The 16,805-nt window shown below is 42.2% G+C and overlaps 1 protein-coding gene across 1 annotated transcript in view; it reads left to right on the top strand.

Annotated features, from left to right (window-relative positions):
• The first annotated feature begins 3,614 nt into the window (after positions 1 to 3,614).
• YAF2 (YY1 associated factor 2) overlaps positions 3,615 to 16,805 on the top strand; it is a 33,208-nt gene continuing 20,017 nt past the window's right edge. Inside the window, exons 1-2 of the mRNA XM_085219645.1 lie at positions 3,615 to 3,951; positions 4,075 to 4,200. Of these exons, the coding sequence (XP_085075771.1) occupies positions 3,926 to 3,951; positions 4,075 to 4,200 (152 nt within the window). The 5' untranslated portion in view covers positions 3,615 to 3,925. The remainder of the gene's footprint in view (positions 3,952 to 4,074; positions 4,201 to 16,805) is intronic.

Raw genomic sequence — 16,805 nt, 5'->3', positions numbered from 1 at the left:
AAGTGGTTTGATAGTTTCATTCCAGTCGTAGAGGACAGATATAAAAAATCACTGCTACAGTTGAACTGTAATTGATCTTCAAATGATCATCTACACAGACAACTATATGCTGCCATAGTATAGCCTGCAAGTGTTCTGTGTCCAACACTCTTTGGTGTATACATTTGGAGCCAAGTTCTCACAACCATATTATACAGCCCAGTTCTGGCAAGTCTTCATGCAGATTTACAGAGCAATAGCCCGTTGTTAAATAACTTCACATGTGAACACTTTTCTCAGGAACAACCGTAATTCTCTCTGCAGCAAGGCTTTTCACACAGAAAGATATTTAGAAGTAGCTGCTCTCCCTTTTCATGACATCTTTGTATGAATTAATTTTTAACCAAGATGTCATGCACACCAGAACACTTCTACCATAAGACGCTGAAAATATTATTAGATCTTAAACTTCCACAAAGCTATCGGTGTAATATCATATTCAATATCATAATCGTACCATAAGCATTCCCCTAATGCAATGCTATAAATAAGTCAGTTTTAAGAGATCTAACTCTAACCAGAGAGAGAAAGAGACTGATGCACGAAGGAAACAAATATATTGCCCAAACATTCTGTCTTCCAGATGAATTTACTTCAGGTCAGCTGAACTAAAATAGAGTGGAAATGACTATTCTGGAGTAAGGTGACTTTTCGACAATGTAAAATCTAAAATTAGGGGAATTTAACGTGAAGATTCACTCTTATTCCTTCATTCCCTGGAACATTTCTGAAGACTGCTAGTACTGACTGTCATCCAAACGACTTACTTAGGCAGTGATATCCTGCACAAATATTTAGCAGAAGACAGATAAGTTTTCTGGTTCATGTGGGTATAATTAGATGACGTAATGTCTGCTTAAGGAATTCTCAGCTTTGTCAGTTCGTAGCGAAGCCCTCCTAGCATTACAACCTCTATGAAATATTCTCTTGGTTAAGCATCTGTGTATTATATACACCTTTGCCATGTGCTTTCCTGCATTATAGATAAAAAAAATGAAATCATTCAAATTGTCTCTTAGAAATGAAATGTGATTCCACAAAAGGACAAAAGTCAGTACAGAGAAGAAGCATAGTTCCCCAGGGAACCCAGGTACTCCCACCCACGCTTGTTGGGTGCACTTTTGTCCATCCTAGGGTAACATTACAGGACTGAGGTCAAGATTTGCTTGGTGGTGTTCAGCCCAGCTTTCCTGTGAACTGAACACTGCATGTAGCAGCTACCACCTCTCCCCAGTTGGTCCTATAGGGACCACCACTGCTCTGGTTGTAGGTATGACTTGGGACAGCCTGGTACATTCACGTGTACATTCAGTTTTCTCATGCTCCTACTCGTAGACAGAACAAGGTGTGAGGAAACTGTCTTCCTTTCCTCTTCAGTACTTTTCAAGATGAGGACTCACCCTCCCACACAGTGGGCACCATGACTCATCCAGTGAACTCTTGAATGCCCCAACCTGAATTGCTGTGAAGCTCCTGAAGTGGAGATTAGTTGGGAGATCGGTGGGAAACAGGCCCAATGCTGCTGGGAAAACATCACAATATTTAAGCACAGTGGCTTGGATGATTTCCATGCAGCAGAAGGTCTGGAACGTGACAACTGGAAAGATTACTCGGCTGTTAGGAATAACATTTGTGGCTGCAGTTGTGACTCTCCCTGCTGGGACTGGGAATGCTTCTCTCCAAGAATAGCTCCTGTGGGATTACAACATATCCCAGTCTTCTGTAACCATCAATAGCAGTGTTGTTTTATTTCTTATAATTGGTATGGAAATAGAGGATGGAGAAAAGGTCAAGAGAAAGAACTTATTTCAAAATCATTGCCTTCTGAAAGTGGGGAAATAATGTTTACTCGTACATTAAGAAGAATGCACTGTGTAAGAGGGCACAAGCAGACAGGATTCTCCACTCCTTCCTGTCTAGCAAATTCTATATTGAGGGAGATTCAAGCAAGAACAACATCAGTTATCTACTTCTATAATTATACAGGGTAGATGTCCAATTCTGAACTATTAATGCAAAGCTCTCTTCAGAGCCAACAGAAGGAAATGGTCCCCATACACAAGAAAACCCTGTCTTAGCATCAAATGGTTCACCTGGAAAAGCTCGTCTCCCCATGGTGTTTGGGTCTGGGTTCACACAGAAATCTAACTACATAGAAATGAATCCAGGCCAGCTGTCTGTGCAGAGCCTGCCCTATCCCCAGATGTGCAATCCATACATTTTATTCATAATTTATGATAGCCTCTGTGAGTAACATACAAATAGAAGAAAGAAATTGAAATAGAGGAAGAAAGGAACAGGCAAGGCACATTCAGAGAAAACACCAAAGGAGGGGAAAATGACAACACTTTAAACAGGATGCAAATGCAGGAGGAAATGAGGATTAACATCTAAACACAAGTAGGAAATAATACACAGACTTCAAATTGCTTACATCCAGGATTACAGGAGTGATGCAGAAAACTGTGCATCCTGTACAAGCATTAGTACTTTTACATATATGTAAATGTTCCACACAACAGATCATTCATTGCTTCCATAGGAAGATATCAAGCCATTTACCCAGGTTTCCCATTTCTTCATCATTTCTCATTATTTCTAGCTGAAATTCTTTAAAAACTTTGCTTTCAGAAATGTTAAGTTTCTCTATTATCCGCTGGCTAAATTTTCAAAGATGCCAACAACTCCAGCTGTGTTTGTTCACACACTTGGGTGAAGCTCCCCTCGGGCACGTTTTATTCTCAAAACCCCGCTGTTCCTTGACAAAGGCGATGCAGCAAAACCAGCTTTGGCCACTGAGATGCTGACCGCCTCATCGTCCGCTTGCACTCTGCCATCTACCTGCACCTAACCGCCGTCTTTGTTACACACTTCGGACATGTGCTCTTTGTTCTGTTTGCGCAGCATCCCGCAAAATGGCACCCTGCCCTGTGCCCGGGGCCGCTGCGTGCAGAGATAGCGCAGGTACACAACGGCCGTGCGCCTCGCCGCCTGCGAGCCGTGCTGGAGCTGCGCGCTTTACGCGCAGCATCGCACATGGATGCCCGCAGCACCAACGCCTCCTGGCTCTGCCCGGGGTGGACGGGCCGGCTCACACGGGAGGTTTCTAAACAGAACCCCACGAAGCGCTCAGCTCGCTCTGCAGGGCTCGGCCTGCACGGTATCTCTGGGAGCAGAGCGAGCCAGAGTTACCACAAAGCAGCCCTCTCCAAGGGGAGAGCTGCACAGGCGGCTACAAACACCCCACCTCTCTCTCGGTGGCCGTGCCCCGGGCTCAGCCCTTCTGCCGGCGGCCGCGGCGCCGGGCCCGGGCTGCGCTCCGCACCTACTGATGGCAGCCCGGCCCCGCGGCCCGCACAGCCGCTCTCCGCCCGGCAGCGGCCTCCGCCCCACGGCCCGCGCCGGGCCTCCGCGAGTAGAGCGCCGCCGCCCCCGATCCCGTCAGCCCGGACAATGGCCGCGGGACTCCCCGCCGCCCGCCGGAGCCGCCCTCGGGCACGGCCGCACCCCGCTCCTCCCGCCGCGCCGCCTCGCCTCTCGTCTCCCCACCCCTCGGCCGCCCCCAGCAGCCCCCGCGGCGCCCCGGCCCCGCCGCCGCCCGGCCCGCAGCGCCCGAGCCCCGGCGCTCGCCGACCGCGAACCTGCCGCCGTGCGCGGCCCGCCGGGCGCCGCGGCCTGCGGGCGGCCGCTGGTTGGCGGCGGGGGGACACGTGAGGGAGGAGGGGGCAGCGGCGGCGGCAGGAGTTTCCCCGACAGCTGGAGGTTGCGGCGGTGGCTCCTCCTCCGCGGGTCCCCGTTAGAGGCGAGAGACCCCCGCGCTCCTCCTTATTGACAAATACACAAAGGGCCGCGCCGGGGCCGGGCCGGGGACGCGTCTGGAGGCGGCATGGGAGACAAGAAGAGCCCGACCAGGTAGGGCAGCGCCGCCGCCTTCCCGGGGCCCGCTCGGGTGCGCGGGGCCGGCGGCGATGGCGCCCGGGGGGGCCGGTGTCGGGCGGTGCGCCCCGCGCTGCCCCGCGTGCTGTGTCTCCGCAGGCCGAAGCGGCAGCCGAAACCCTCTTCGGACGAGGGCTACTGGGACTGCAGCGTCTGCACCTTCCGCAACAGCGCCGAGGCCTTCAAGTGCATGATGTGCGACGTGAGGAAGGGCACCTCCACACGGTGAGTCCCCGCCGCCGGCCCCCGGTTCGCCAGGCGGCGGCCCTGACGGCAGCGGGGCCGCGTTCGGCGAGGGAAGCCGGGCCGGGGGGTTCCCCTCCCCCCCACTCCCGGCTAACCGTGCCTCGGGCGGAACTGCGGCGTCCCACGAGAACCCGTTTTCTGCGAACCGTCAGAAGGCGCACGGTGACCTACCTGGTTCCTGCCCCTCCTGACGTGCCGCGCGGTGTGACACCGGGGGAGGGGGGGGCTTTATACAGCCAGCGGGAGTGCTGGCCGGGGAGAGCGTTATTGAAGGATCCTTTGTTAGGGTATCGAGCTTATGGCTTTGTACTGTCAGCCGGAGAAGTTTGAGTGGCAATAAAAGTTGCGATCCTATGGTGAGCGGCAGTTGCGTTTCAGATAGCATTCAAAACAGCGCTGAATATGACTTGCAACAAATGTTACACATTTGAATTTGGAAGTGCAGATGCGTGGTTAGAACGATGCGTCTGTATTTCTGAAGTTGATTTCCTGGAGTTCTGCAAAGCGGAGCGCGTGTCGGAAGTACTCTCGTAACTTCAGCTTCGAATATGTATATATGTATCATAAATAAGGCAATCAGTGAGGTAAATGTGCTGAGAGGAATTGCATCTGTCACGTACAGCGTGCTTTCCAGCGATGAGCGTGGCGTTCTGTTGTATCGCAGGTAGATATGCTGCGACTGGTAACATTCAGAAAAATAAGGGGATGAATGTAAGCTCAGGAAAGCAGCACGGCTGAAGGCTGCAGCCATCCTCAGCCTCCGGCCAGTTTGATAGACAGAGTGACTTCAAAATTAGAATTATGTTCCGCTGACCCGGAAACTCAGTTGGATGAAAGCACTAAGACGAAACAAAACAAGCAGTTCTCAGATACCTATGTCACCGTTGCTTTTTTTCCCCTCCTTCTTGAATATTTTATAGGTTTTGAACTATTTGAACGTATTTTAGGAACAATGATTTTTTTTTTTTTCTTTCCGCTTTCTCCCTCACGGTGTCCTGATATGCAGAGTTTTAGCTGATACCTTCGTTTTTATTTCTCTGCTTAAACTCTGAAACAATGCGTGGCTGACGGGGTTTGTGGATGTAATTTTCCCATTCAGTTTAAATGGGTCGTGTGTTCATGTGGGTTCGAGGTCTGGGATGCAGGGAGAGGTTTTAGACCAGGCAGTTTTAGGTCCAGCTCTGAACTGAGATGTGAACTGCTAAGTAGACCTTTGTATCTATGGAGAGAGGAATCTTTAGGGTGCCAAGGAGACACAAAAGGCTGTTAGGGCAGATTTATTTATTTATTTATTTAAAGGAAGTGAAGTCCAAGACACCAAATTGGGGCCCTATTAAACCATTTACTCATACCACCTTTAGAATTAGACATTTTTGTCAGTGTTGTTCAGAGTAACAATACCATGGAGTTCTGATGGTATTGGGAATGTTGGTTTTTTTTGTCTTCCATTTTGAATCTTAATGTTTGTATGGATGAAGCTGATGCCTCAGCACAGTTCTTAAGTGTGCATTGGTTCTTACTTACAAATTTCTGCATTTTTTTTTAAATTAATGAAATCTATATCTACTAGGCATAGTAATGCCTCTGTGATGTAAGCACTGATGTAAATCACCTTTTTTTAGTTCAGAGAAATCTGTTTCTTTGTGATGAACTGTTTTATGTCTGCTTCTGAGTGTTAAAGTTCGCTAAATGTGAACAGATTTGCAGATGGAAAACCAGGCAATCACAGTCAAGTGTAATGCTTTTGAAGGCCACTGGAAATTAGGCTAAGTTGATTAAAACTCGCATGTTTTTATACTAATTGTGTACAGTTAATTTCACAGAATCACACTCAGGTGCAGAGTCAGATTTATGTGTGTTTTCACTGTTGAACCATTTTCCTCTCTCCAGAAGAGTTACCTTTTATGCTAAGGGCTAGGTATGGATTATGATCTTTAAAACCGATGGCACTGTTAAGATTAGTGGGAATAATTCTACAGTTGCTCAATCATATTTTGTTATACTTCTAAAGGGAACTCTCAGTTATGGACTTGAATTAACTTCTTCCATGGTAGTGTCGTTGTGGATGATTAAACCGTGTTGTTCTTGGATAGGAGACATCCAAAGAAATCCTGGGTGCTGCAAGAGGGGACGTAACAGACTCCCAGGGTGGCACTCTTTTCTTTGGGTTTGTAATGAACCAGTGCCCAGCATGGAGCCAGTTAGATGTGCAGTGAGTCAGATGGAAAGCTGACATCCTATCTGCTGGTTGGAAATCCCTGTATGTTTTACTGGAGAACTGTTGCTCGACTGAGGATCTAAATTTTCCTGTAGACATGGCTTTCTTATTTACTTGCTAGCATAAATTGTTCTGTATCGTTGCTTGGGTACTGATAAATTACTGTGTTCCTCTTGATAGGAGGCTGTGCTGAGTATAGTAATTTTCTGTATGTGACCTTTAAAACATTTTAAAGTCTTTCTAGGTGAAAGATGTTGTACAAATGTAAGGAACCTAGAGCTGTAATAATCCTTCATTTCTTGGACAGATCTCCTGCTGAAGTTCATTAGAGGTATGAGTAAGGAAAGCTGAATAGAACTCTAACATGCTGTGTTGAAGAGGGCGCTGGTAACCGTCTCTATATTTAGGTTGCCTAATAGTTTCCATTAAAAAGAATTTGTATGATCTCTTTGTGAAGTCCTATTGTTTGCAAAAGCCATTGAAGTTTGGTAAGAGGAAGAGTCCTCAGGCTAAATAAGTGGTTTGATTTCCCTGCCCCATGAAATTAAGTTTTCCTGAGACATAAACACTTGAAAATCATCATTTCCCCTCTGTCACTTGTGTTGTACAGAAAAGTAAAGTAATTGCTGGAACACTGAGAAAGCCCAGACCTCTGCAAAAGCACCAGTGGCAATAATATTGTGCTGAAAAGCCAGAAATGAATTATTTGGCTCCCGAGGAGGTTATAGCGGGGTTGCTGAATTTGGTCCAGCTCTTACAACTGCTGCATACAACTAAAAGCTGTTTTAGTGGGCTTGCTACCATTCCATTTCCTTCTGTGCTTCATGGCACTGTCTGAAACAGGAGCACTCCAGTACTGGTTAAGCTTCAAGAGCTGGGCTGGGTCCTTGCACAAACCTATATTGCAGCAAGTGTTAGCTCCCGGTTTGTCTGTTCTTCAGTAAGATGGTTTTTGTTTTTCTTGCCAGCTAATATGCTTAGTTCTTGTCATTTAGGCATGTTGCAAGCTACCAAAGATTCAGAATTCCAGCCTTACTGGGAAGAAGCAGTTAAGAGGATTGGCATTCTCTGTAAGGGGATGTACATCTCGTGCCTTCTAAGAGGCTGAAATACCTCTCCATCACATCTCTGCTCCTTCTTTCTCATATCCTATTAACGCACTTGTTACTCAGTGGTAGCATGCAGATCTAAACTTACCTGTCATATTGCTTTCCTTAGTTTGATTCCTATGCATGTGTATTGTGATCTGGTCTCTACCTGCATGATCCCATTCTTTTTTCTATGCCATGACAAACTGCTTGTCCATTCAGTATAGAGGACGAGCATGCAGGGAAATGTGAGAAGTGCCACAGGAGGAACTGCAAATCTGGCTTTTTAACTCTGCTGTGCGCATGAAGGAAAACAGGGGAGTAGGGTACGTGATCAGTTTTCTCTTTCTAAACTAAAATAAAACTAAGATAAAATTGTGTGATTTTTTTATTATTTTTTTTTAATTAGGAAAAAGAGCAGACTACAAGGGGATATTTTTACTAATTGCATTCCCTATGCTATTAAAGGAGAAGGATTGCTGTACAAAGATGTAGCTACTTAATGCTTGTTATGCTTTTATTTCATTTTATTTTTAAAGCTTTTTCGTTTGGTAAAACTTCATAGCCTTAACTATGAATCTGTGAGTCTAGCATACACGGTTCTGAAGTATTTTTCTTTTGATGAGGAGGAAGAGAGAGAGAATAAGGAGATAAAACAGGTACAAGTGACTTCCGTGGAGTGAATTTTTTTCCTAGATACTCTTCTGTGACACACGTCTTGGTCCAGCTGCTATATACATCATTTACGTAAAATAACCTCTGAAATTTGCAGCCAGAATGAAGTCATATCAGGTCAAGGTGAATTTCTGTGGAATCAGGATGCCTGCATTTAACGCCTTGTGCTTCTGAAGCAGGGACATATATAACAGCTGAATAGGGCATGGCTTCCACATCCTGAGCTCTATTGATCTCCCTTACTGAATCGTTTTCTCAGCCTAACATACAAAAAGCCAGCTTTAAATCTTGACAGACAAAAGAGTTAATCTGAGATAGAAAGAACTCGAATGCCATCTTTGTATGCTTTCTTGATATTTGTGCGTGCTCCTTCATTGTGCTTTAGAGTGTGACCATTCAATACGTGCATTTTCCGTGTCTGACAATCTCCTAACTATGAGATACAGGTCTTCACTTGAAGCTGTCATTAGTTTGTTTTACGCCTTGAGAAGCATAAATAAAGTGCTTAATTTTTTAACTTGGATATCAAGGTCATTTTTCTTCGGGAAATATGTGCAATTTGTTTAGTCATGTACCATCTGGATGTTTATAAGCACAAATCAGTTACATTTAACCAAAGCTGGTATTTGTATTTCTGTTGAAATGCCGTGCTGCTCAGGACGAGGAATTGGTTCTTATCTGGTGTATCTGGTTTAACATGTCTGTTTTACAACAGCTTGTTAAGGACTCTCCTCTGCCTTCCAGCATGCAGCCTCTGTGCGTACGCGCATGCGCGTGTCACGGGAAGGTTGTGAAGGAGAAAAAGAGGAAGAACCGCCTGTCGTGCTGATTTTACAAATACACGACTGCATCGAGCTTAAGCTGGAGAGCATTTCACTACTTGTGGTAGTTAGAGAAGAAAATATTTGCAGCTGTGAAGTGAGTGGAAAAGTCCTATGTAATCCATGCTTTACTGAGCTCTGTACTACGAGTCTTACATTTTAACTTGAATATGAGGAAAAGCGTGAATAAATATTTCTCTTTTATTTGTAGATAGCAAGCTGATTATCTGGTCGTTCTGGGTTTCAATTCTTATTTTTAAGAAGAGTCTTTGAAAGGAACCTTTGGAATTCTTTAGGAATTTATTTAGAAATGATTTTCCCTGAAAAATATGTTTTCTTTTTTCATATAAAACAATGAAGTTATTTTTATTGATTGGAGCAACTCTTTTAAATGCACTTCATGGGCATAGCTTCTATGAGGAATAGACAATATAATGGACAGCCAAAAAATAATATGTTTTTGAAATAGTACATAAGCTATAATTTCTGTTATACTTCGGACTTTTTTTTTATTTCTTCCTTCCCGTTTTTAAAGCAGTCTTCTCAGAACGAAACAAACAGTATTTCACGTGGTGTGCAGTCATGATGATCAGAGGGCTGGAGCACCTCTCCTATGAAGACAGCCTGAGGGGGCTGGGCTTGTTCTGCCTGGAGAAGAGTAGGCTCTGGGGAGACTTGATAGTTGCCTTCCAGTAGTTGGAAGGAGCTTATAAGAAGGAGAGAAGTGAGCTTTTTTACGCAGATAGATACTGACAGGACAAGGGTAAACAATTTTAAACTGAAAGAAGGGAGAGTTAGATTAGATGTCAGGGGAAAATTTTTTACTGGGAGGTGGTGAGACACTGGCACAGACTGTCCCTGAGAAGCTGTGGGTGCCCCATGCCTGGAGGTGTTCAAGGCCAGGTTGGATGGAACCTGGGCGACCTGATGTGGTGGGTGGAAACCTGCCCCCAGGAACTGGATGATCTTTGATGTCTCTTCCAACTCAGGCCTTTCTATGATTCTGTATTAGGCTAAGTCCGAGTAGAGCCTGTTTCGTGTAACTTTGACAGTTAATTTAAACCTAGTTAGTTGTTTCTTCTTGCATGATATTGAAAATGGTAGTTAGATGAGAGGTCATCTTTGGTCAAAAACTTAGGTGACTGTTATTGTTTGCCTTTTATGTTTATATACTTTATGTAATTAAATACTTAGCAGAAGAAAATCTATGCCTTTATGTAAACTCTCTCTCCTATGACAGTTAATTTTAGAGCTCTTGGACAGGAGGAGAAACTTATTAAATATTTTCAAGATCTCAGCTCTCAGAATGGAGTTAGCAGACATGACTTCCAGAAGGCCATCTTGGTTCTTGGGCACTACAGAATCACATTTAAGAATGGCTTGTTCAGCTCAACTGCACCAAAGCCAAGAAAAATAGATTAGTGTTTGTCTTCCACAGTTCCTAAAGTAGTAAGAGCTCTGAGGAAGTTTGGATTCATTTTAAGGATAGTTCCAAGAAGGCTAACATATCTCCTAGTGATTATTTGGCTTATCCATGTTGCTCTAAGAGTACAGGATGGAAATGATCTGTGAGCTAAACCCTTCCACTGAACTGAAAGAGGATCTGTAAACACAACAGCTTGTTTCTAGTGCTTTTTTACCCCTCATGTTTTTCTGGATTCCTGACCTTTCTGTTCAGTAAGATAAGTTGATTTGTACTCCCCCTATTCTCAATGAATTTCCCAGTGTATTTCTAGTTCTTTGCTTATTGAGTTATGGTTTCCCTGTTCACTCATTTGCTCTTGCCAAACCTTTCTCAGACAAACAAGTTTGTGGCAAATCTTTCAGATAAGTAGCAGTTTTCTTCTGTTTATATTATAATTTTCTTTCTTCATTCTTCAGTTTGCACATCCATTTCTTTCTGTGGCATCCCAGATGGATAGCAGACCTTCAAGTTTAATGCTTAGTTGGATTATTTCTTTCCAAATACCCACTAAGTTATGAAGCTTGGTATTGCTTCTTCCTTCTTTTGTTCAGTATCATGATGTTAGCTTATCTGTGCTTTGTGATCTGTTTGATACCCTACATTTTCCTGTTCTTTCCTATCGCATTCTTTCTAGAGTAGTTTTGTTCTTATGCAATTGTAGGGCTTGTGGTGCTTTATGCTATCTTGCTTGTGATTTCATTTTTTGATTTTTGATTTGTCTTAACTCAGAATGGGTTTAGCAGATGGTTTCCAGCACCTCTCAGTGTGGTGCTGTTTGCTTCTTTTGTTCCTTATTCTTTTGCCCAAGTCATGGTTAAGTGTATTAAATAGTTTACCTGTAGAACCTTAGTATAAACGATGTCCTACATCTGTAATTGGTGGTTGAGAACTATGAAAAACAAACCTAATTTTAGACTTCCTTCTGGACAGTTTCATCCCAGTCTTAGTCTAGCTAGAGTGACAGAATGTATTTTTGATGGCATTGCAAATCAATGCTCGAGGTTTTGTATTGCTTCTCTTCTAGTCACTCAGACAGTTATTCTGTTAGAGAAACTAGAGTGTTTCAAGCCATTCGGCTTTATCCTTTATATGCTCCTAGCTGTTGAATAATTTTCTTCTAGTACCGGTCTGAAATTTGAGTTAGGCTGAGTCACTTGTTATTTCCTGCATTTTTATTTACCGATCTTGTGACTTCTCTTTCCCTTTTTTGGCTCAATTTGATTTCATGAGTGCATTTCATTAGCTGTTGTTGACTGCCACATACAATATTTAGTAGCCCGATCTGTTTCTTATTCTAATTAGTATTCCTATCCCCATATTTAATTTGATTATATAAATTAATCTTCCCTGTGGAGACTGAACCAAAGAAGCCTTTTTGCTTTCTGGTCTTTTCTTTCTTTCCATGTTTGATAATGGATATACTACTTTCTTTCAATTTTCATGAGGAAATACTTTCCTTTTGAGTGTGAGGGGTGTGTACTTTGGGTTGGTTGGTTGGTTGGCTGTGGGTTCTTATTTATTTATTTATTTATTTATTTATTTATTTATTTATTTATTTATTTTTTGTTTTAGGGCCATCAGTGGTATTCTTGCGTGCTGTGTCTTTCCTTGCAAAAATAATTAACTGTCCTGGTCTGAAAGATACTGGCATTTGAATAAATACCTTCAATAAGACTAAAGACTAAATAGATGAAATGAGAGGTCTTGCTGGTGAAAAAGATGCTCGTGAATCACTTGCAAAGTGGTCAGAAGTTGCATTTGCTTATCCACAGCTTTTTGTAACCATTTATCCTTTACTGCTGTGACTGTCTCTATGCTTATTCCTGTTTAATAAAACTCGATTTACGTATCTGTACCTCTCATCTTGAAAGTCACGTTAGGATAGCATGCTTCACAGAAAAATTTCTTGTAGTATCGGATGTCTTCTCTACTTGGTAGGTACAGCCAAGCAAAAAAAGAAAATACTTCAAATTTAGCCTAGTGGGATAAAATATTAAGTGTTCGTTGTACGTGTTTTCATACAGTCGCTTATCGTGATTTAAGTAGGACAGGGAGATCCTGAAAATTATCTGTTCTCTCTGATGTGCATTCCACTGATATGTGGTGTGTTGATGTAGAGCAGGCTTGAACTTGGAGAGTTCAGCTGCAGAATGTTGTTGGAAGGCTTTTGTCTGGCAAACCTTCCATCAGAGATCAGACTGAAGACTACAAGATACAACCTTGAAGCCTGCTACAAGTTTTTTTCTTGGTTTCTTTTTTATTTCTTTGGAAGTTGGGGAAAAAAGAAAATGAGCAGTGGAAACTTTTCCCATCCTAACTTGCTGAAACTGGACTGGGACTTATCTTCAGACTTTTCCATAATGCTTGAATATGCAATATCTGAATGACATAATTCAAATGACAATGCTCAGTAGAAAAAAAAATGCGTGAATGAGTAAAGGTTTTAAAATTAACTTTATAAATAAAGTTCCTGATTCCAAAAGCAGGAACAAGTTGGTTTAATGCATTTGCTGAAAGTTGTTTGTACAAATATTGTTGAATTCTGTGATTAGTATCATAAGCTAGAATTTCTGTAATTAGATGAAAAAGGAAGAAGGCAACGACTGATGATTATGGCCTTATTTTCTGTTAATATGCATCTTTCCTGAAGAACATCAGAGAGGCTTGGTTTTAGGGAAGGTGCGTAGTTTCTTCTCCTCCATAAGATGGGCATCTTTGTGGGGCTGGCTTTGAGTGGAGGAAGTATGTAGAATGCTACAGCCTTCTGGAAAGATCAGACACGCCGATGATATAGAACAAATAAGATGGATCAGAAACAAGCTCCTTCCTGCTTGGTCACAAAGTTAATTGTGGCAAGTACTGACCCTGTTTTGTGCAACATCAGCATGTCTCATGTTTTGAGTGTGTTTTGTTTTTTTTTCTTTTTTTGCACAGTATGAGAAGCATCACAGTTTCTACTGAAAGGGAATGGAGGAGCAGCCTGATGGATCCAATCCTTTGTGAGATTGGGAAATGTGATGGAGAGGTCCCTTCCCCATGAGTACCAAGGATCTAGGGGTCTTAAAAGCCCTTATCTGCCACTTTCTGTGCAGATTCACAGATACTGCCTCCCCAGGGGATGTTGTTAAGGAAATTGAGCTTCTACATAGCACATTGTCATCTAGGAAACACAAATGGGTTGATACCCATATGTTTCTCAAATGGGATATTTTCAGTGTAGCTATCACTTGCACTGAACGTCAGTAAACCACGGTTTGTAGCATATGGGAAAGAATTTGTAATGCGTGTGAGAGGTTGAAGCCTAAAAACTGTTTTTTGGAAAAATAACATTTGATGGCTGACTTAGGAAGTATCCATGAAGACAAATTTGGGCTTTCTAAATGTCTTGATATGAATATTTCTTTCGAGGGCAGACAGTTGTGCAGCGTACCAATTGTCTTCAGGAGACTTGCTGGCCTCATCTGTTAAATGTCATCTGGAAAATAGGGCATTCCCTTTAAGGGAATGATTAAATAGGGACACTGCCTCAAGGGGTGGTTTTCTGCACATTTATACAGTGACTGATAAAACCATATGGGTCTTGTAAGTCTATTCTAATTGAATCAGCTTTTATTGAAAGATAGAATTGCTAGAAATGCACTGAATGGATGAATTCCAAGTCAATGATTCGCATGATAAAACAGCTAGGAATTTGAAAGTGCTGGAAATCTGAGCTGTCTGAAAGTTAGAATTCAAGTATCTATAGCATGTGTAGAAATTGCATTGTACTCTGCAGTACGCAGATGGATCTGCATTATGTTTTCCCATGCAGACCACTAGTTCCATTGTTTAGATGGTCATAATTATGCATTTGTCTTATTTGTAGAGACAGTGTTCTGTACTGCTAACACTAGGATATGTCAGAAGCAATGGTAATGAGAAAAGATAATTTGGGGTAACAAAGTAAATTACCGACGTTGAAGATGCATTTAATCATGAACTGCTTCAGTGTTGAAATAAACACTAGTTTCTCACAAGATGACTTGGTGTGGTGATTAGCACGAGCATATTCCTGTGGCACAGCAAGCTAAACATCTTTTAATCTGATGGTCTTCATTCTGCGAATAGCTTAATAGAGTGCTGATGACTTGAGGGTGAGCTGATCTGTGTCAGTCCAAGAGCTGCTTTTCCTGCTAGTAGTGTAGTTTAATTGCTAGCAACTGTAGTATCTGCAGTACAGGAAACAGCTATACGAAATACTTTTTGCTTTTCATAATGCAATTTTAACTGCTGAAAATGTAAAGTGGCATCGTTACGTGCACTGCTAGCTTCTGCATAGACCACAGGTAGTGTTATCTAGTTGGCCATAGTGTTTGCAGTGCTGTTCAGCATACACAATAGTTCTGGTTCTTTGCCTTTTGCTTTAAATGATACCACTCATTCATTTACGCAGCAATGAATCCTCTCCCATCCCCTTCTTGGTAATAGGTGGTAAGTTGTCATCTGCACATGCTTGATTATGGAATACTCCAGTGGCAGTGGGACACAGATTTGTTCTGGGTTTTTAGTGAAGTTGAAAAGGTAGTTTCCTTACTTCTGGAATATTGTATAGTCAAGTCGTTTGGGAGGACTTGGAAGCTCTTGTGGCCCAAGGTTCTGCTCAAAGAGCTTGCAGGGCAGACGCGATGGTCAAATAAAAGATAAATGTGACTTATAAGGTGAATTTTTCTTGTGTATTCAACCTAGAAAAATTAAAATGCTAGCTGGAAAATTGCCTAGTGGAAGAAAATAAAGTCTCAAAACTTCGTAGCTACTAATTTGTGAGGATGTGGAAGAATGTATTAAAAGCCGGCCTGTGTTTTGTGTATGGAAATGTGCAGCAGTTCTGTTTAGTTATTTGGGAATGAGTTTTTTGTGTTTTGACAGAAACAAGTCAGTACTCCTCTTCTGAAAAATATTTCTGGATCTGCTGCTTTAAATGTTTATTTTCAAACCAGTACTTGAAAAATTGTCTTACTGAGGCACAAGAGATCAATAAAGAACATAAAGTTAGTGACCATTTTTCATCTCATCTGCACTGCCAGACTGTGTGGCCTTACACCTCACTGATATGGTTTGTGCATAAGCTGGAGTAAATGGCTTAAAATTTAAGGCTGAAAACTTCCGCTTTCTCACTTGAAGTTTTTGAAGATTCTACCATTCGGTATGTGTTAAATGCAGTTCAGTTGTTACTGATTTTCTGTGTTATTACATAAGGGCAATTACTGCAATGACGTAATGCACGTTTGTATGTTTTGGTTCTATTGATTTCTGTATGTATTACAGGGAACCTAAGTAATTTACATCCATTTATTTTATGGAAAACTGTCACAGCCATTGGAAACTCAAGGGGTGTAGATGCAAGAATCTCTAGCCATATTATAACGTGTTTTGCAGAAACTCTTCTGAAAAAGTAAAAACATGCTGTGCTGAAAGTGTTGAAGTTCATTACCTGATATTTGCAGTGTAGCTGGTTATCGCTGTATGAGGGTGGATGGAGGAGTATAACTGAATTACACAAAATTCAGCAGCTGGTGGGAGGAAAGGTGGTTTATTTCTTAGTACCTCCTGCTTCAGAAAGGTGCTGTATTACTTGCAACAGAAAACCGGATTCTGAAATATATATGTATCTCCTTTTGGAGACATTTAGACTTTCTGGCGCCTGAAGCTGCGTGGTCTTGATGGAAAAGTCACTTTCCAAAGCTGCTGGTTGTAACTGTCCTGTGATCTTCAGAGTTAAGAAAAGCTTTCTGAGCTCTATTATAAAGTTCAGTTAGAATGTTGCATAATTAATATCATTTTGAAAAGGGGCAGAAAGTTTGTCTGTAATATTGCTCAGTATTTAACTATGGATGTGCATTCTAGAAGTTGCTTGAAGTGATGCCATAAGAATCGCTCAAGACATTCATATCTAAGTGAAGATATTCTCCTGATAATATGCATGACATGAGCACTTTTTCACCTCGAAAATTTACCTGAAACCACTTTCTCATATCCTCCCTTTTGTCTCCCTTGTTTGAAAAGTTGTTTACTGTAAAATAACAGTACAGGCATCTTCCAGCTGACTCCAGCTATGCATCTGCTTGCCCCAGAGGTTAGGAATAACTTTTAATTTTTAAATTAATTACTCTAATTACTATGTTAAGATATATTTGAGAATTTGAACCTGAGTACAGAAACGAGGACATGCAGGGAAGAAGATTTGACTAGGGACTAGCAAGAATATGGTTATTAAGTAGGAAGTATGCAAAGATAAGCTTTTCTTGAGATTTCAGTAATGACTGTGAACTAAAAAAATG

Source organism: Meleagris gallopavo, chromosome 1 (genome assembly GCF_905368555.1).
Source record: "Meleagris gallopavo chromosome 1, MGAL_WU_HG_1.1, whole genome shotgun sequence".
Taxonomy (NCBI): Eukaryota; Metazoa; Chordata; class Aves; order Galliformes; family Phasianidae; genus Meleagris; species Meleagris gallopavo.
The sequence above is the reverse complement of the archived record's forward strand: the minus strand, read 5'-3'. Positions and strand labels throughout refer to the sequence as shown.